The sequence below is a fragment of the Oncorhynchus mykiss genome, chromosome 10, assembly GCF_057628025.1.
Source record: "Oncorhynchus mykiss isolate SJ-2025 chromosome 10, ASM5762802v1, whole genome shotgun sequence".
Classification (NCBI taxonomy): Eukaryota; Metazoa; Chordata; class Actinopteri; order Salmoniformes; family Salmonidae; genus Oncorhynchus; species Oncorhynchus mykiss.
In genome coordinates this window covers 88773214-88793362 of record NC_143031.1, presented here as the reverse complement: position 1 = coordinate 88793362, position 20149 = coordinate 88773214, and the positions used below count along the sequence as shown (strand labels likewise).

Below are 20149 nucleotides of genomic sequence, written 5' to 3'. Positions count from 1 at the left end.
TAGATACTAAGTGGGACTGAACATGGGTAGTTGCTCTGTGATACTCTGTAGGACTGAACATGGGTAGTTACTCTGTCGGACTGAACATGGGTAGTTGCTCTGTGATACTCTGAAGGACTGAACATGGGTAGTTACTCTGTGATACTCTGTAGGATTGAACATGGGTAGATACTCTGTGGGACTGAACATGGGTAGATACTCTGTAGGACTGAACATGGGTAGATACTCTGTTGGACTGAACAAGGGGTAGATACTCTGTGGGACTGAACATGGGTAGATACTCTGTAGGACTGAACATGGGTAGATACTCTGTGGGACTGAACATGGGTAGATACTCTTGGACTGAACATGGGTAGTTAATATGTGATACTCTATAGGACTGAAGATGGGTAGTTACTCTATAGGACTAAACATGGGTAGATACTGTGTGGGACTGAACATGGGTAGATACTCTATGGGACTGAATATGGGTAGTTTCTCTGTGATACTCTGTAGGACTGAACATGGGCAGATACTCTGTAGGACGAAACATGGGTAGATACTCTGTGGGACTGAACATGGGTAGATACTCTGTAGGACTGAAAATGGGTAGATACTCTGTGGGACTGAACATGGGTAGATACTCTGGGACTGAACATGGGTAGTTACTATGTGATACTCTATAGGACTGAACATGGGTAGTTACTCAATAGGACTGAACATGGGTAGATACTCTGTGGGACTCTGTGGGACTGAACATGGGTAGTTACTCTGTGATACTCTGTAGGACTGAACATGGGTAGTTACTCTGTGATACTCTGTAGGACTGAACATGGGCAGTTACTCTGTGATACACTGTTGGACTGAACATGGGTAGATACCCTGTGATGCTCTGTAGGGCTGAACATGGGTAGTCACTCTGTCGGACTGAACATGGGTAGTTACTCTGTAGGACTGAACATGGGTAGTTACTCTGTGATACTCTGTAGGACTGAACATGGGCAGTTACTCTGTTATACACTCTTGGACTGAACATGGGTAGATACTCTGTGATGCTCTGTAGGGCTGAACATGGGTAGTTACTCTGTCGGACTGAACATGGGTTGTTACTCTGTAGGACTGAACATGGGTAGTTACTCTGTCGGACAGAACATGGGTAGTTACTCTGTGATACTCTGTAGGACTGAACATGGGTAGATACTCTGTGATACTCTGTAGGACTGAACATGGGTAGTTACTCTGTCGGACTGAACATGGGTAGTTGCTCTGTGATACTCTGTAGGACTGAACATGGGTAGTTACTCTGTCGGACTGAACATGGGTAGTTGCTCTGTGATACTCTGAAGGACTGAACATGGGTAGTTATTCTGTGATACTCTGTAGGATTGAACATGGGTAGATACTCTGTGGGACTGAACATGGGTAGATACTCTGTAGGACTGAACATGGGTAGATACTCTGTTGGACTGAACATGGGTAGATACTCTGTGGGACTGAACATGGGTAGATACTCTGTGATACTCTGTAGGACTGAACATGGGTAGATACTCTGTGATACTCTGTAGGACTGAACATGGGTAGTTACTCTGTCGGACTGAACATGGGTAGTTGCTCTGTGATACTCTGTAGGACTGAACATGGGTAGTTACTCTGTCGGACTGAACATGGGTAGTTACTCTGTGATACTCTGTAGGCTTGAACATGGGTAGATACTCTGTGGGACTGAACATGGGTAGATACTCTGTAGGACTGAACATGGGTAGATACTCTGTGGGACTGAATATGGGTAGATACTCTGTAGGACTGAACATGGGTAGATACTAAGTGGGACTGAACATGGGTAGTTGCTCTGTGATACTCTGTAGGACTGAACATGGGTAGTTACTCTGTCGGACTGAACATGGGTAGTTGCTCTGTGATACTCTGAAGGACTGAACATGGGTAGTTACTCTGTGATACTCTGTAGGATTGAACATGGGTAGATACTCTGTGGGACTGAACATGGGTAGATACTCTGTAGGACTGAACATGGGTAGATACTCTGTTGGACTGAACATGGGTAGATACTCTGTGGGACTGAACATGGGTAGATACTCTGTAGGACTGAACATGGGTAGATACTCTGTGGGACTGAACATGGGTAGATACTCTTGGACTGAACATGGGTAGTTAATATGTGATACTCTATAGGACTGAAGATGGGTAGTTACTCTATAGGACTAAACATGGGTAGATACTGTGTGGGACTGAACATGGGTAGATACTCTATGGGACTGAATATGGGTAGTTTCTCTGTGATACTCTGTAGGACTGAACATGGGCAGATACTCTGTAGGACGAAACATGGGTAGATACTCTGTGGGACTGAACATGGGTAGATACTCTGTAGGACTGAAAATGGGTAGATACTCTGTGGGACTGAACATGGGTAGATACTCTGGGACTGAACATGGGTAGTTACTATGTGATACTCTATAGGACTGAACATGGGTAGTTACTCAATAGGACTGAACATGGGTAGATACTCTGTGGGACTCTGTGGGACTGAACATGGGTAGTTACTCTGTGATACTCTGTAGGACTGAACATGGGTAGTTACTCTGTGATACTCTGTAGGACTGAACATGGGCAGTTACTCTGTGATACACTGTTGGACTGAACATGGGTAGATACCCTGTGATGCTCTGTAGGGCTGAACATGGGTAGTCACTCTGTCGGACTGAACATGGGTAGTTACTCTGTAGGACTGAACATGGGTAGTTACTCTGTGATACTCTGTAGGACTGAACATGGGCAGTTACTCTGTTATACACTCTTGGACTGAACATGGGTAGATACTCTGTGATGCTCTGTAGGGCTGAACATGGGTAGTTACTCTGTCGGACTGAACATGGGTTGTTACTCTGTAGGACTGAACATGGGTAGTTACTCTGTCGGACAGAACATGGGTAGTTACTCTGTGATACTCTGTAGGACTGAACATGGGTAGATACTCTGTGATACTCTGTAGGACTGAACATGGGTAGTTACTCTGTCGGACTGAACATGGGTAGTTGCTCTGTGATACTCTGTAGGACTGAACATGGGTAGTTACTCTGTCGGACTGAACATGGGTAGTTGCTCTGTGATACTCTGAAGGACTGAACATGGGTAGTTATTCTGTGATACTCTGTAGGATTGAACATGGGTAGATACTCTGTGGGACTGAACATGGGTAGATACTCTGTAGGACTGAACATGGGTAGATACTCTGTTGGACTGAACATGGGTAGATACTCTGTGGGACTGAACATGGGTAGATACTCTGTAGGACTGAACATGGGTAGATACTCTGTGGGACTGAACATGGGTAGATACTCTTGGACTGAACATGGGTAGTTAATATGTGATACTCTATAGGACTGAAGATGGGTAGTTACTCTATAGGACTAAACATGGGTAGATACTGTGTGGGACTGAAAATGGGTAGATACTCTATGGGACTGAACATGGGTAGTTTCTCTGTGATACTCTGTAGGACTGAACATGGGTAGTTACTCTGTGATACTCTGTAGGACTGAACATGGGCAGTTACTCTGTGATACACTGTTGGACTGAACATGGGTAGATACTCTGTGATGCTATGTAGGGCTGAACATGGGTAGTTACTCTGTCGGACTGAACCTGGGTAGTTACTCTGTAGGACTGAACATGGGTAGTTACTCTGTCAGACTGAACATGGTAGATACTCTGTGATACTCTGTAGGACAGAACATGGGTAGTTACTCTGTGATACTCTGTAGGATTGAACATGGGTAGATACTCTGTGGGACTGAACATGGGTAGATACTCTGTAGGACTGAACATGGGTAGATACTCTGTTGGACTGAACATGGGTAGATACTCTGTGGGACTGAACATGGGTAGATACTCTGTAGGACTGAACATGGGTAGATACTCTGTGGGACTGAACATGGGTAGATACTCTTGGACTGAACATGGGTAGTTAATATGTGATACTCTATAGGACTGAAGATGGGTAGTTACTCTATAGGACTAAACATGGGTAGATACTGTGTGGGACTGAACATGGGTAGATACTCTATGGGACTGAATATGGGTAGTTTCTCTGTGATACTCTGTAGGACTGAACATGGGCAGATACTCTGTAGGACGAAACATGGGTAGATACTCTGTGGGACTGAACATGGGTAGATACTCTGTAGGACTGAAAATGGGTAGATACTCTGTGGGACTGAACATGGGTAGATACTCTGGGACTGAACATGGGTAGTTACTATGTGATACTCTATAGGACTGAACATGGGTAGTTACTCAATAGGACTGAACATGGGTAGATACTCTGTGGGACTCTGTGGGACTGAACATGGGTAGTTACTCTGTGATACTCTGTAGGACTGAACATGGGTAGTTACTCTGTGATACTCTGTAGGACTGAACATGGGCAGTTACTCTGTGATACACTGTTGGACTGAACATGGGTAGATACCCTGTGATGCTCTGTAGGGCTGAACATGGGTAGTCACTCTGTCGGACTGAACATGGGTAGTTACTCTGTAGCACTGAACATGGGTAGTTACTCTGTGATACTCTGTAGGACTGAACATGGGCAGTTACTCTGTTATACACTCTTGGACTGAACATGGGTAGATACTCTGTGATGCTCTGTAGGGCTGAACATGGGTAGTTACTCTGTCGGACTGAACATGGGTTGTTACTCTGTAGGACTGAACATGGGTAGTTACTCTGTCGGACAGAACATGGGTAGTTACTCTGTGATACTCTGTAGGACTGAACATGGGTAGATACTCTGTGATACTCTGTAGGACTGAACATGGGTAGTTACTCTGTCGGACTGAACATGGGTAGTTGCTCTGTGATACTCTGTAGGACTGAACATGGGTAGTTACTCTGTCGGACTGAACATGGGTAGTTGCTCTGTGATACTCTGAAGGACTGAACATGGGTAGTTATTCTGTGATACTCTGTAGGATTGAACATGGGTAGATACTCTGTGGGACTGAACATGGGTAGATACTCTGTAGGACTGAACATGGGTAGATACTCTGTTGGACTGAACATGGGTAGATACTCTGTGGGACTGAACATGGGTAGATACTCTGTAGGACTGAACATGGGTAGATACTCTGTGGGACTGAACATGGGTAGATACTCTTGGACTGAACATGGGTAGTTAATATGTGATACTCTATAGGACTGAAGATGGGTAGTTACTCTATAGGACTAAACATGGGTAGATACTGTGTGGGACTGAACATGGGTAGATACTCTATGGGACTGAACATGGGTAGTTTCTCTGTGATACTCTGTAGGACTGAACATGGGTAGTTACTCTGTGATACTCTGTAGGACTGAACATGGGCAGTTACTCTGTGATACACTGTTGGACTGAACATGGGTAGATACTCTGTGATGCTATGTAGGGCTGAACATGGGTAGTTACTCTGTCGGACTGAACCTGGGTAGTTACTCTGTAGGACTGAACATGGGTAGTTACTCTGTCGGACTGAACATGGTAGATACTCTGTGATACTCTGTAGGACAGAACATGGGTAGTTACTCTGTGATACTCTGTAGGACTGAACATGGGTAGTTACTCTGTGATACTCTGTAGGACTGAACAAGGGTAGGTGCTCTGTGATACTCTGTAGGACTGAACATGGGTAGATACTCTGTGATACCCTGTAGGACTGAACATGGGTAGTTACTCTGTCGGACTGAACATGGGTAGATACTCTGTGGGACTGAACATGGGTAGATACTCTTTGGGACTGAACATGGGTAGATCCTCTGTAGGACTGAACATGTGTAGTTACTCTGTGATGCTCTGTAGGACTGAACATGGGTTGATACTCTGTGGGAATGAACATGGGTAGTTGATCTGCAGGACTGAACATGGGTAGTTACTGTGTGATACTCTGTAGGACTGAACATGGGTAGATACTCTGTGATACTCTGTAGGACTGAACATGGGTAGTTACTCTGTGATACTCTGTAGGACTGAACATGGGTAGTTACTCTGTGATACTCTGTAGGACTGAACATGGGTTGTTACCATGTGAAATTCTGTAGGACTGAACATGGGTAGATACTCTGTGATACTCTGTAGGGCTGAACATGGGTCGTTACTCTGTGACCCTCTGTGTGACTGAACATGGGTAGATACTCTGTGACCCTCGTTGGGACTGAACATCGGTAGTTACTCTGTGATACTCTGTGGGACTGAACATGGGTAGATACTCTGTGACACTGTGGGACTGAACATGGGTAGTTCATCTGTAGGACTGAACATGGGTAGTAACTCTGTGATACTCTGTCGAACTGAACATGGGTAGTTACTCTGTGATACTCTGTAGGCCTGAACATGGGTAGTTACTCTGTGATACTCTGTAGGACTGAACATGGGTAGATACTCTGTGATACTCTGTAGGACTGAAATGGGTAGTTACTCTATAGCACTGGACATGGCTAGTTACTCTGTAGGACTGAACATGGGTAGTTACTCTGTGATACTCTGTAGGTCTGAACATGGGTAGTTACTCTGTAGGACTGAACATGGGTAGTTCCTCTGTGATACTCTGTAGGTCTGAACATGGGTAGTTACTCTGTTTTACTCTGTAGGACTGAAAATGGGTAGTTACTCTGTGATACTCTGTAAGACTGAACATGGGTAGTTATTCTGTAGGACTAAATATGGGTAGTTACTCTGTATGACTGAACATGGGTAGTTACTCTGTAGGACTGAACATGGGTAGTTACTCTGTGACACTCTGTAGGACTGAACATGGGTAGGTGGTCTGTAGGACTGAACATGGGTAGATACTCGGTGATACTGAACATGGGTAGATACTCTGTGGGACTAAACATGGGTAGATACTCTGTGGGACTGAACATGGGTAGATAATCTGTGGGACTGAACATTGGTAGGTACTCTATAGGACTGATCATGTGTAACGGATGTGAAACGGCTAGCTTAGTTAGCGTGGGCGCTAAATAGCGTTTCAATCAGTGACGTCACTTGCTCTGAGACCTTGAAGTAGTAGTTCCCCTTGCTCTCCAAGGGCCGCGGCTTTTGTGGAGCAATGGGTAACGATGCTTCGAGGGTGACTGTTGATGTGTGCAGAAGGTCCCTAGTTCGCGCCCGGCTATGGGCGAGGGGACGGTCTAAATTTGTACTGTTACATTGGTGCCGTGACCCGGATTACTGGTTGCTGCGGAAAAAGGAGGAAGGTCAAAAGGGGGGTGAGTGTAACGGATGTGAAACGGCTAGCTTAGTTAGCGTGGGCGCTAAATAGCGTTTCAATCAGTGACGTCACTTGCTCTGAGACCTTGAAGTAGTAGTTCCCCTTGCTCTCCAAGGGCCGCGGCTTTTGTGGAGCGATGGGTAACGATGCTTCGAGGGTGACTGTTGATGTGTGCAGAAGGTCCCTAGTTCGCGCCCGGCTATGGGCGAGGGGACGGTCTAAATTTGTACTGTTACATTGATGCTGTTGACCCGGATTACTGGTTGCTGCGGAAAAAGGAGGAAGGTCAAAAGGGGGGTGAGTGTAACGGATGTGAAACGGCTAGCTTAGTTAGCGTGGGCGCTAAATAGCGTTTCAATCAGTGACGTCACTTGCTCTGAGACCTTGAAGTAGTAGTTCCCCTTGCTCTGCAAGGGCCGCGGCTTTTGTGGAGCGATGGGTAACGATGCTTCGAGGGTGACTGTTGATGTGTGCAGAAGGTCCCTAGTTCGCGCCCGGCTATGGGCGAGGGGACGGTCTAAATTTGTACTGTTACACATGGGTAGATACTCTATAGGACTGAACATGGGTAGTTACTCTGTAGGACTGAACATGGGTATATACTCTGTGGTACTCTGTGGGACTGAACATGGGTAGATACTCTTTAGGACTGAACATGGGTAGATACTCTGTAGGACTGAACATGGGTATATACTCTGTGGTACTCTGTGGGACTGAACATGGGTAGATACTCTTTAGGACTGAACATGGGTAGATACTCTGTAGGACTGAACATGGGTAGATACTCTGTAGGACTGAACATGGGTAGTTACTCTGTGGGACTGAACATGGGTAGTTACTCTATGATACTCTCTAGGACTGAACATGGGTAGTTACTCTGTGATACTTTCTAGGACTGAACATGGATTTGGCAACTTCATATCATATGTTGACCTAACCTGTGTGTGTGTGTTGACGTAACCTGTGTGTCTTGACCTAACCTGTGTGTTTTGACCTAACCTGTGTGTTTTGACCTAACCTGTGTGTTTTGACCTAACCTGTGTGTTTTGACTTAACCTGTGTGTGTTGTCCTAACCTGTGTGTGTTTTGACCTGACCTGTGTGTTTTGACTTAACCTGTGTGTTTTGACTTAACCTGTATGTGTTTTTTCACCTGACCTGTGTGTGTTGAACTAACCTGTGTGTGTGTTGACCTAACCTGTGTGTGTATTGACCCAACCTCTGTGTTTTGACTTAACCTGTGTGTTTTGACTTAACCTGTGTGTCTTGACCTAACCTGTGTGTCTTGACCTAACCTATGTATGTTGTCCTAACCTGCGTGTGTTTTGACCTAACCTGTGTGTTTTGACTTAACCTGTGTGTTTTGACTTAACCTGTGTGTGTTGACCCAACCTGTGTATGTGTTGACCTGACCTGTGTGTTTGTTGACCTAACCTGTGTGTGTGTTGACCTAACCTGTGTGTGTGTTGACCTAACCTGTGTGTTTTGACCTAACCTGTGTGTTTTGACCTAACCTGTGTGTGTTGACCTAACCTGTGTGTTTTGACCTAACCTGTGTGTGTGTTGACCCAACCTGTCTGTGTGTGTTGACCCAACCTGTGTGTGTTGACCTGACCTGTGTGTGTGTTGACCAAACCTGTGTGTGTGTTGACCTAACCTGTGTGTTTTGACCTAACCTGTGTGTTTTGACCTAACCTGTGTGTGTTGACCTAACCTGTGTGTTTTGACCTAACCTGTGTGTGTTGACCTAACCTGTGTGTTTTGCCCTAACCTGTGTGTGTGTTGGCCCAACCTGTCTGTGTGTGTTGACCCAACCTGTGTGTGTGTTGACCTGACCTGTGTGTGTGTTGACCCAACCTGTCTGTGTGTGTTGACCCAACCTGTGTGTGTGTGTGTTGTCCCAACCTGTCTGTGTGTGTTGACCCAACCTGTGTGTGTGTTGACCTGACCTGTGTGTGTGTTGACCCAACCTGTCTGTGTGTGTTGACCCAACCTGTGTGTGTTGACCTGACCTGTGTGTGTGTTGACCTAACCAGTGTGTGTTGACCCAACCTGTGTGTGTTGACCTGACCTGTGTGTGTGTTGACCTAACCTGTGTGTGTGTTGTCCTAACCTGTGTGTGTGTTGACCTAACCTGTGTGTGTGTTGACCTAACCTGTGTGTGTGTTGACCTAACCTGTGTGTGTGTTGACCTAACCTGTGTGTGTGTTGACCTAACCTGTGTGTGTGTTGTCCTAACCAGTGTGTTTTGACCTAACCTGTGTGTTTTGACCTAACCTGTGTGTTTTGACCTAACCTGTGTGTTTTGACCTAACCTGTGTGTGTTGACCTAACCTGTGTGTGTGTTGACCTAACCTGTGTGTTTTGACCTAACCTGTGTGTGTGTTGACCCAACCTGTGTGTGTGTTGACCTGACCTGTGTGTGTGTTGACCCAACCTGTCTGTGTGTGTTGACCCAACCTGTGTGTGTGTTGACCTGACTTGTCTTTGTGTGTTGACCTAACCTGTGTGTGCGTTGACCTAACCTGTGTGTTTTGACCTAACCTGTGTGTGCGTTGGCCTAACCTGTGTGTTTTGACCTAACCTGTGTGTTTTGACCTAACCTGTGTGTGCGTTGACCTAACCTGTGTGTTTTGACCTAACCTGTGTGTATTGACCCAACCTGTGTGTGCGTTGACCTAACCTGTGTGTTTTGACCTAACCTGTGTGTTTTGACCTAACCTGTGTGTATTGACCCAACCTGTGTGTGCGTTGACCTAACCTGTGTGTTTTGACCTAACCTGTGTGTGTTGACCTAACCAGTGTGTTTTTGACCTAACCTATGTGTTTTGACCTAACCTGTGTGTTTTGACCTAACCTGTGTGTTTTGACCTAACCTGTGTGTTTTGACTTAACCTGTGTGTCTTGACCTAACCTGTGTGTCTTGACCTAACCTGTGTGTGTTGTCCTAACCTGTGTGTGTTTTGACCTAACCTGTGTGTTTTGACTTAACCTGTGTGTTTTGACTTAACCTGTGTGTGTTGTCCTAACCTGTGTGTGTGTTGACCCAACCTGTGTGTGTTGATCTGACCTGTGTGTGTGTTGACCTAACCTGTGTGTGTGTTGACCTAACCTGTGTGTGTGTTGACCTAACCTGTGTGTTTTGACCTAACCTGTGTGTTTTGACCTAACCTGTGTGTGTTGACCTAACCTGTGTGTTTTGACCTAACCTGTGTGTGTGTTGACCCAACCTGTGTGTGTGTTGACCCAACCTGTCTGTGTGTGTTGACCCAACCTGTGTGTGTGTTGACCTGACCTGTCTTTGTGTGTTGACCTAACCTGTGTGTGCGTTGACCTAACCTGTGTGTTTTGACCTAACCTGTGTGTGCGTTGGCCTAACCTGTGTGTGCGTTGACCTAACCTGTGTGTTTTGACCTAACCTGTGTGTTTTGACCTAACCTGTGTGTGCGTTGACCTAACCTGTGTGTTTTGACCTAACCTGTGTGTATTGACCCAACCTGTGTGTGCGTTGACCTAACCTGTGTGTTTTGACCTAACCTGTGTGTGCGTTGACCTAACCTGTGTGTTTTGACCTAACCTGTGTGTTTTGACCTAACCTGTGTGTGTTGACCTAACCTGTGTGTGTTTTGACCTAACCTGTGTGTTTTGACCTAACCTGTGTGTTTTGACCTAACCTGTGTGTTTTGACCTAACCTGTGTGTTTTGACCTAACCTGTGTGTGTGTTGACCTAACCTGTGTGTGTTGACCTAACCTGTGTGTTTTGACCTAACCTGTGTGTGTTGACCTAACCTGTGTGTTTTGACCTAACCTGTGTGTTTTGACCTAACCTGTGTTTCTCTTTCCCCAGGTGAGCCAGAGTTTAAGTACATCGGAAACATGCACGGCAACGAGGCGGTAGGACGGGAACTCATCGTCTACCTGGCTCAGTACCTCTGTAACCAGTACCAACAGGTAACATAACCTGGCTGTACCTCTGTAACCAATACCAACAGGTAATATAACCTGGCTCAGTACCTCTGTAACCAATACCAACAGGTAATATAACCTGGCTGTACCTCTGTAACCAATACCAACAGGTAATATAACCTGGCTCAGTACCTCTGTAACCAGTACCAACAGGTAACATAACCTGGCTGTACCTCTGTAACCAATACCAACAGGTAATATAACCTGGCTCAGTACCTCTGTAACCAATACCAACAGGTAATATAACCTGGCTCAGTACCTCTGTAACCAATACCAACAGGTAATATAACCTGGCTCAGTACCTCTGTAACCAATACCAACAGGTAATATAACCTGGCTCAGTACCTCTGTTACCAACAGGTAATATAACCTGGCTCAGTACCTCTGTAACCAATACCAACAGGTAACATAACCTGGCTGTACCTCTGTAACCAATACCAACAGGTAATATAACCTGGCTCAGTACCTCTGTAACCAATACCAACAGGTAATATAACCTGGCTCAGTACCTCTGTAACCAATACCAACAGGTAATATAACCTGGCTCAGTACCTCTGTAACCAATACCAACAGGTAATATAACCTGGCTCAGTACCTCTGTAACCAATACCAACAGGTAATATAACCTGGCTCAGTACCTCTGTAACCAATACCAACAGGTAACATAACCTGGCTCAGTACCTCTGTAACCAATACCAACAGGTAATATAACCTGGCTGTACCTCTGTAACCAATACCAACAGGTAATATAACCTGGCTCAGTACCTCTGTAACCAATACCAACAGGTAACATAACCTGGCTGTACCTCTGTTACCAACAGGTAATATAACCTGGCTCAGTACCTCTGTAACCAATACCAACAGGTAATATAACCTGGCTCAGTACCTCTGTAACCAATACCAACAGGTAATATAACCTGGCTCAGTACCTCTGTAACCAATACCAACAGGTAATATAACCTGGCTCAGTACCTCTGTAACCAATACCAACAGGTAATATAACCTGGCTCAGTACCTCTGTAACCAATACCAACAGGTAATATAACCTGGCTCAGTACCTCTGTAACCAATACCAACAGGTAACATAACCTGGCTCAGTACCTCTGTAACCAATACCAACAGGTAACATAACCTGGCTCAGTACCTCTGTAACCAATACCAACAGGTAACATAACCTGTCTGTACCTCTGTTACCAACAGGTAATATAACCTGGCTCAGTACCTCTGTAACCAATACCAACAGGTAACATAACCTGGCTGTACCTCTGTTACCAACAGGTAATATAACCTGTCTCTGTACCTCTGTTACCAACAGGTAATATGACCTGTCTCAGTACCTCTGTAACCAATACCAACAGGTAATATAACCTGTCTCAGTACCTCTGTAACCAATACCAACAGGTAACATAACCTGTCTGTACCTCTGTTACCAACAGGTAATATAACCTGGCTCAGTACCTCTGTAACCAATACCAACAGGTAATATAACCTGGCTGTACCTCTGTAACCAATACCAACAGGTAATATAACCTGGCTGTACCTCTGTAACCAATACCAACAGGTAATATAACCTGGCTCAGTACCTCTGTAACCAATACCAACAGGTAACATAACCTGGCTGTACCTCTGTTACCAACAGGTAATATAACCTGTCTCAGTACCTCTGTTACCAACAGGTAATATAACCTGTCTCAGTACCTCTGTTACCAACAGGTAATATAACCTGTCTCAGTACCTCTGTTACCAACAGGTAATATAACCTGTCTCTGTACCTCTGTTACCAACAGGTAATATAACCTGTCTCTGTACCTCTGTTACCAACAGGTAATATAACCTGTCTCTGTACCTCTGTTACCAACAGGTAATATAACCTGTCTCAGTACCTCTGTAACCAATACCAACAGGTAATATAACCTGGCTCAGTACCTCTGTAACCAATACCAACAGGTAACATAACCTGGCTGTACCTCTGTTACCAACAGGTAATATAACCTGTCTCTGTACCTCTGTTACCAACAGGTAATATGACCTGGCTCAGTACCTCTGTAACCAATACCAACAGGTAACATAACCTGGCTGTACCTCTGTTACCAACAGGTAATATAACCTGTCTCTGTACCTCTGTTACCAACAGGTAATATAACCTGTCTCAGTACCTCTGTAACCAATACCAACAGGTAACATAACCTGGCTGTACCTCTGTTACCAAACAGGAACATAACCTGTCTCAGTACCTCTGTTACCAACAGGTAATATAACCTGTCTCAGTACCTCTGTTACCAACAGGTAATATAACCTGTCTCAGTACCTCTGTTACCAACAGGTAATAAAACCTGTCTGTACCTCTGTTACCAACAGGTAATATAACCTGTAGTTTGGATCCAACTAAACGATCACAGAGTTAATATGTTGTTGTGTCATCACAGGGCAACTAAACGATCACAGAGTTAATATGTTGTTGTGTTGTATCAGTGCAACTAAACGATCACAGAGTTAATATGTTGTTATGTTGTAACAGAGCAACTAAACGATCACAGAGTTAATATGTTGTTGTGTTGTAACAGAGCAACTAAACGATCACAGAGTTAAGATGTTGTTGTGTTGTAACAGAGCAACTAAACGATCACAGAGTTAATATGTTGTTGTGTTATCAAAGGGCAACTAAACGATCACAGAGTTAATATGTTGTTGTGTTATCACAGGGCAACTAAACAATCACAGAGTTAATATGTTGTTGTGTTATCACAGGGCAACTAAACAATCACAGAGTTAATATGTTGTTGTGTTGTATCAGTGCAACTAAACGATCACAGAGTTAAAATGTTGTTGTGTTGTATCAGTGCAACTAAACGATCACAGAGTTAATATGTTGTTGTGTTGTATCAGTGCTACTAAACGATCACAGAGTTAATATGTTGTTGTGTTGTATCAGTGCAACTAAACGATCACAGAGTTAATATGTTGTTATGTTGTAACAGAGCAACTAAACGATCACAGAGTTAATATGTTGTTGTGTTGTAACAGAGCAACTAAACGATCACAGAGTTAAGATGTTGTTGTGTTGTAACAGAGCAACTAAACGATCACAGAGTTAATATGTTGTTGTTTTATCACAGGGCAACTAAACGATCACAGAGTTAATATGTTGTTGTTTTATCACAGGGCAACCAAACGATCACAGAGTTAATATGTTGTTGTGTTGTATCAGTGCAACTAAACGATCACAGAGTTAATATGTTGTTGTGTTGTATCAGTGCTACTAAACGATCACAGAGTTAAAATGTTGTTGTGTTGTATCAGTGCAACTAAACGATCACAGAGTTAATATGTTGTTGTGTTGTATCAGTGCTACTAAACGATCACAGAGTTAATATGTTGTTATGATCTAACAGAGCAACTAAACGATCACAGACTTAAAATGTTGTTGTGTTGTAACAGAGCAACTAAACGATCACAGAGTTAATATGTTGTTGTGTTATCACAGGGCAACTAAACAATCACAGAGTTAATATGTTGTTGTGTTATCACAGGGCAACTAAACAATCACAGAGTTAATATGTTGTTGTGTTATCACAGGGCAACTAAACAATCACAGAGTTAATATGTTGTTGTGTTGTATCAGTGCAACTAAACGATCACAGATTTAACATGTTGTTGTTTTGTAACAGAGCAACTAAACGATCACAGAGTTAATATGTTGTTGTGTTGTAACAGAGCAACTAAACGATCACAGAGTTAATATGTTGTTGTGTTGTAACAGAGCAACTAAACGATCACAGAGTTAATATGTTGTTGTGTTATCACAGGGCAACTAAACAATCACAGAGTTAATATGTTGTTGTGTTGTATCAGTGCAACTAAACGATCACAGAGTTAATATGTTGTTGTGTTGTATCAGTGCAACTAAACGATCACAGAGTTAATATGTTGTTGTGTTATCACAGGGCAACTAAACGATCACAGAGTTAATATGTTGTTGTGTTGTATCAGTGCTACTAAACGATCACAGAGTTAAAATGTTGTTGTGTTGTATCAGTGCAACTAAACGATCACAGAGTTAATATGTTGTTGTGTTGTATCAGTGCTACTAAACGATCACAGAGTTAATATGTTGTTATGATCTAACAGAGCAACTAAACGATCACAGAGTTAAAATGTTGTTGTGTTGTAACAGAGCAACTAAACGATCACAGAGTTAATGTGTTGTTGTGTTGTATCAGTATAACCAAACGATCACGGAGTTAATATGTTGTTGTTTTATCACAGGGCAACGAGTCTATCACAAAGTTAATATGTTGTTGTGTTGTATCAGTGCAACTAAACGATCACAGATTTAACATGTTGTTGTTTTGTAACAGAGCAACTAAACGATCACAGAGTTAATATGTTGTTGTGTTGTAACAGAGCAACTAAACGATCACAGAGTTAATATGTTGTTGTGTTATCACAGGGCAACTAAACAATCACAGAGTTAATATGTTGTTGTGTTATCACAGGGCAACTAAACAATCACAGAGTTAATATGTTGTTGTGTTGTATCAGTGCAACTAAACGATCACAGAGTTAATATGTTGTTGTGTTATCACAGGGCAACTAAACGATCACAGAGTTAATATGTTGTTGTGTTGTATCAGAGCAACTAAACGATCACTGAGTTAATGTGTTGTTGTGTTGTATCAGTGCAACTAAACGATCACAGAGTTAATATGTTGTTGTGTTGTAACAGAGCAACTAAACGATCACAGAGTTAATATGTTGTTGTGTTATCACAGGGCAACTAAACGATCACAGAGTTAATATGTTGTTGTGTTGTATCAGAGCAACTAAACGATCACTGAGTTAATATGTTGTTGTTTTGTAACAGGGAACTAAACGATCACAGAGTTAATATGTTGTTGTGTTGTATCAGAGCAACTTAACGATCACAGAGTTAATATGCTGTTGTGTTTTCACAGGGCAACGAGTCGATCACAGAGTTAATATGTTGTTGTGTTATCACAGGGCAACGAGTCGATCATCGATCTGATCCACACCACACGTATCCACCTGATGCCCTCCATGAACCCTGATGGCTTTGAGAAGGCTGCCTCCCAGGTAACACACACACCACAACTAACACACACACCACAACTAACACACACACCACAACTAACACACACATCACAACTAACACACACACCACAACTAACACACACATCACAACTAACACACACACCACAACTAACACACACACCACAACTAACACACACACCACAACTAACACACACATCACAACTAACACACACATCACAACTAACACACACATCACAACTAACACACACATCACAACTAACACACACACAGACTGGTTCATGGGACCAGGTAACATTTCTCCTCCCTCTGTGTGTCAGTCGGGGGAGCTGAAAGATTGGTTCGTAGGTCGTAGTAACGCCCAGGGGGTTGACCTGAACAGGAACTTCCCTGACCTGGACCGCATCGTCTACGGCAACGAGAAGGAGGGCGGAGCCAACAACCACCTGCTCAACAACATGAAGAAGGCCGTGGACGAAAATACCAAGGTAACACACCTGTCTGTCTGTCTGTCTGTCTGTCTGTCTGGTAACACACCTGTCTGTCTGTCTGTCTGTCTGTCTGTCTGTCTGGTAACACACCTGTCTGTCTGTCTGTCTGTCTGTCTGTCTGTCTGTCTGGTAACACACCTGTCTGTCTGTCTGTCTGGTAACACACCTGTCTGTCTGTCTGTCTGTCTGTCTGTCTGTCTGTCTGTCTGTCTGTCTGTCTGTCTGTCTGTCTGTGTCTGTGTTGTCTCCAGCTGGCTCCAGAGACCAAGGCAGTGATCCTGTCTGTCTGTGTTGTCTCCAGCTGGCTCCAGAGACCAAGGCAGTGATCCTGTCTGTCTGTGTTGTCTCCAGCTGACTCCAGAGACCAAGGCAGTGATCCTGTCTGTCTGTGTTGTCTCCAGCTGGCTCCAGAGACCTAGTCAGTGATCCTGTCTGTCTGTGTTGTCTCCAGCTGGCTCCAGAGACCAAGGCAGTGATCCTGTCTGTCTGTGTCTGTGTTGTCTCCAGGCTGCTCCAGAGACCAAGGCAGTGATCCTGTCTGTCTGTGTTGTCTCCAGCTGGCTCCAGAGACCAAGGCAGTGATCCTGTCTGTCTGTGTCTGTGTTGTCTCCAGCTAGCTCCAGAGACCAAGGCAGTGATCCTGTCTGTCTGTGTCTTTGTTGTCTCCAGCTAGCTCCAGAGACCAAGGCAGTGATCCTGTCTGTCTGTGTCTGTGTTGTCTCCAGCTGGCTCCAGAGACCAAGGCAGTGACCCTGTCTGTCTGTGTCTGTGTTGTCTCTAGCTAGCTCCAGAGACCAAGGCAGTGATCCTGTCTGTCTGTGTCTGTGTTGTCTCCAGCTGGCTCCAGAGACCAAGGCAGTGATCCTGTCTGTCTGTGTTGTCTCCAGCTGGCTCCAGAGACCAAGGCAGTGATCCTGTCTGTCTGTGTCTGTGTTGTCTCCAGCTGGCTCCAGAGACCAAGGCAGTGATCCTGTCTGTCTGTGTCTGTGTTGTCTCTATCTGGCTCCAGAGACCAAGGCAGTGATCCTGTCTGTCTGTGTCTGTGTTGTCTCTAGCTAGCTCCAGAGACCAAGGCAGTGATCCTGTCTGTCTGTGTCTGTGTTGTCTCCAGCTGGCTCCAGAGACCAAGGCAGTGATCCTGTCTGTCTGTGTTGTCTCCAGCTGGCTCCAGAGACCAAGGCAGTGATCCTGTCTGTCTGTGTCTGTGTTGTCTCCAGCTGGCTCCAGAGACCAAGGCAGTGATCCTGTCTGTCTGTGTTGTCTCCAGCTGGCTCCAGAGACCAAGGCAGTGATCCTGTCTGTCTGTGTCTGTGTTGTCTCCAGCTGGCTCCAGAGACCAAGGCAGTGATCCTGTCTGTCTGTGTTGTCTCCAGCTGACTCCAGAGACCAAGGCAGTGATCCTGTCTGTCTGTGTTGTCTCCAGCTGGCTCCAGAGACCTAGTCAGTGATCCTGTCTGTCTGTGTTGTCTCCAGCTGGCTCCAGAGACCAAGGCAGTGATCCTGTCTGTCTGTGTCTGTGTTGTCTCCAGGCTGCTCCAGAGACCAAGGCAGTGATCCTGTCTGTCTGTGTTGTCTCCAGCTGGCTCCAGAGACCAAGGCAGTGATCCTGTCTGTCTGTGTCTGTGTTGTCTCCAGCTAGCTCCAGAGACCAAGGCAGTGATCCTGTCTGTCTGTGTCTTTGTTGTCTCCAGCTAGCTCCAGAGACCAAGGCAGTGATCCTGTCTGTCTGTGTCTGTGTTGTCTCCAGCTGGCTCCAGAGACCAAGGCAGTGACCCTGTCTGTCTGTGTCTGTGTTGTCTCTAGCTAGCTCCAGAGACCAAGGCAGTGATCCTGTCTGTCTGTGTCTGTGTTGTCTCCAGCTGGCTCCAGAGACCAAGGCAGTGATCCTGTCTGTCTGTGTTGTCTCCAGCTGGCTCCAGAGACCAAGGCAGTGATCCTGTCTGTCTGTGTCTGTGTTGTCTCCAGCTGGCTCCAGAGACCAAGGCAGTGATCCTGTCTGTCTGTGTCTGTGTTGTCTCTAGCTGGCTCCAGAGACCAAGGCAGTGATCCTGTCTGTCTGTGTCTGTGTTGTCTCTAGCTAGCTCCAGAGACCAAGGCAGTGATCCTGTCTGTCTGTGTCTGTGTTGTCTCCAGCTGGCTCCAGAGACCAAGGCAGTGATCCTGTCTGTCTGTGTTGTCTCCAGCTGGCTCCAGAGACCAAGGCAGTGATCCTGTCTGTCTGTGTCTGTGTTGTCTCCAGCTGGCTCCAGAGACCAAGGCAGTGATCCTGTCTGTCTGTGTCTGTGTTGTCTCCAGCTGGCTCCAGAGACCAAGGCAGTGATCAGGTGGATAATGGAGATTCCATTCGTCCTCTCAGCTAATCTGCATGGAGGAGATGTGGTGGCCAACTACCCCTACGACGAGACACGCAGCGGTAACCACGCTACACACACACCACGCTACACACACACCACGCTACACACACACCACGCTACACACACACCACGCTACACACACACCATGCTACAAACACACCACGCTACACACACACCACGCTACACACACACCACGCTACACACACACCACGCTACACACACACCACGCTACACTGCACCACGCTACACACACCACGCTACACACCACGCTACACACACACACCACGCTACACACACACCACGCTACACACACACCACGCTACACACACACCATGCTACACACACACCATGCTACACACACACCACGCTACACACACACCATGCTACACACACACCACGCTACACACACACCATGCTACACACACCACGCTACACACCACGCTACACTGCAACACGCTACACACGCCACGCTACACACACACCACGCTACACTCACATCAAGCTACACACACACCACGCTACACACACCACGCTACACACACACCACGCTACACACACACCACGCTACACAGACACCACGCTACACACACACCACGCTACACACACACCACGCTACACAAACACGACGCTACACACACACCACGCTACACACACACCACGCTACACACACACCACGCTACACACACCACGCTACACAGACACCACGCTACACACACACCACACTACACACACACCACGCTACACACACACCACGCTACACACATAAACCACTGTGAACCAGACATCTCCTGCAGTGTAGAGTAGAGCATCATGGGTAATTTAAACCACTGTGAAACAGACATCTCCTACAGTGTAGAGTAGAGCATCATGGGATCATTTAAACCACTGTGAACTAGACCTCTCCTACAGTGTAGAGTAGAGCATCATGGGTAATTTAAACCACTGTGAACCAGACATCTCCTACAGTCTAGAGTAGAGCATCATGGGATCATTTAAACCACTGTGAACTAGACATCTCCTACAG

At 45.3% G+C, this 20149-nt stretch overlaps 1 protein-coding gene across 3 annotated transcripts in view; it reads left to right on the top strand.

The window, feature by feature from the left end:
• The window catches only part of cpe (carboxypeptidase E), a 41796-nt gene that overhangs the window by 13604 nt on the left and 8043 nt on the right, over positions 1–20149 (top strand). Inside the window, exons 2-5 of one of the 3 annotated variants that reach the window (XR_016484004.1) lie at positions 11092–11195; positions 16212–16304; positions 16601–16768; positions 17023–19184. Coding sequence is in view for 2 of the 3 variants with exons in the window: in XM_090188438.1 (XP_090044564.1) it covers positions 11092–11195; positions 16212–16304; positions 16601–16768; positions 19067–19184 (483 nt within the window). In the remaining variant the exon portion in view is untranslated. Of the gene's footprint in view, positions 1–11091; positions 13273–16211; positions 16305–16600; positions 16769–17022; positions 19185–20149 lie in introns of all 3 variants that reach the window. The other 2 variants (XM_090188438.1, XM_090188439.1) reach the window with 2 other exon arrangements.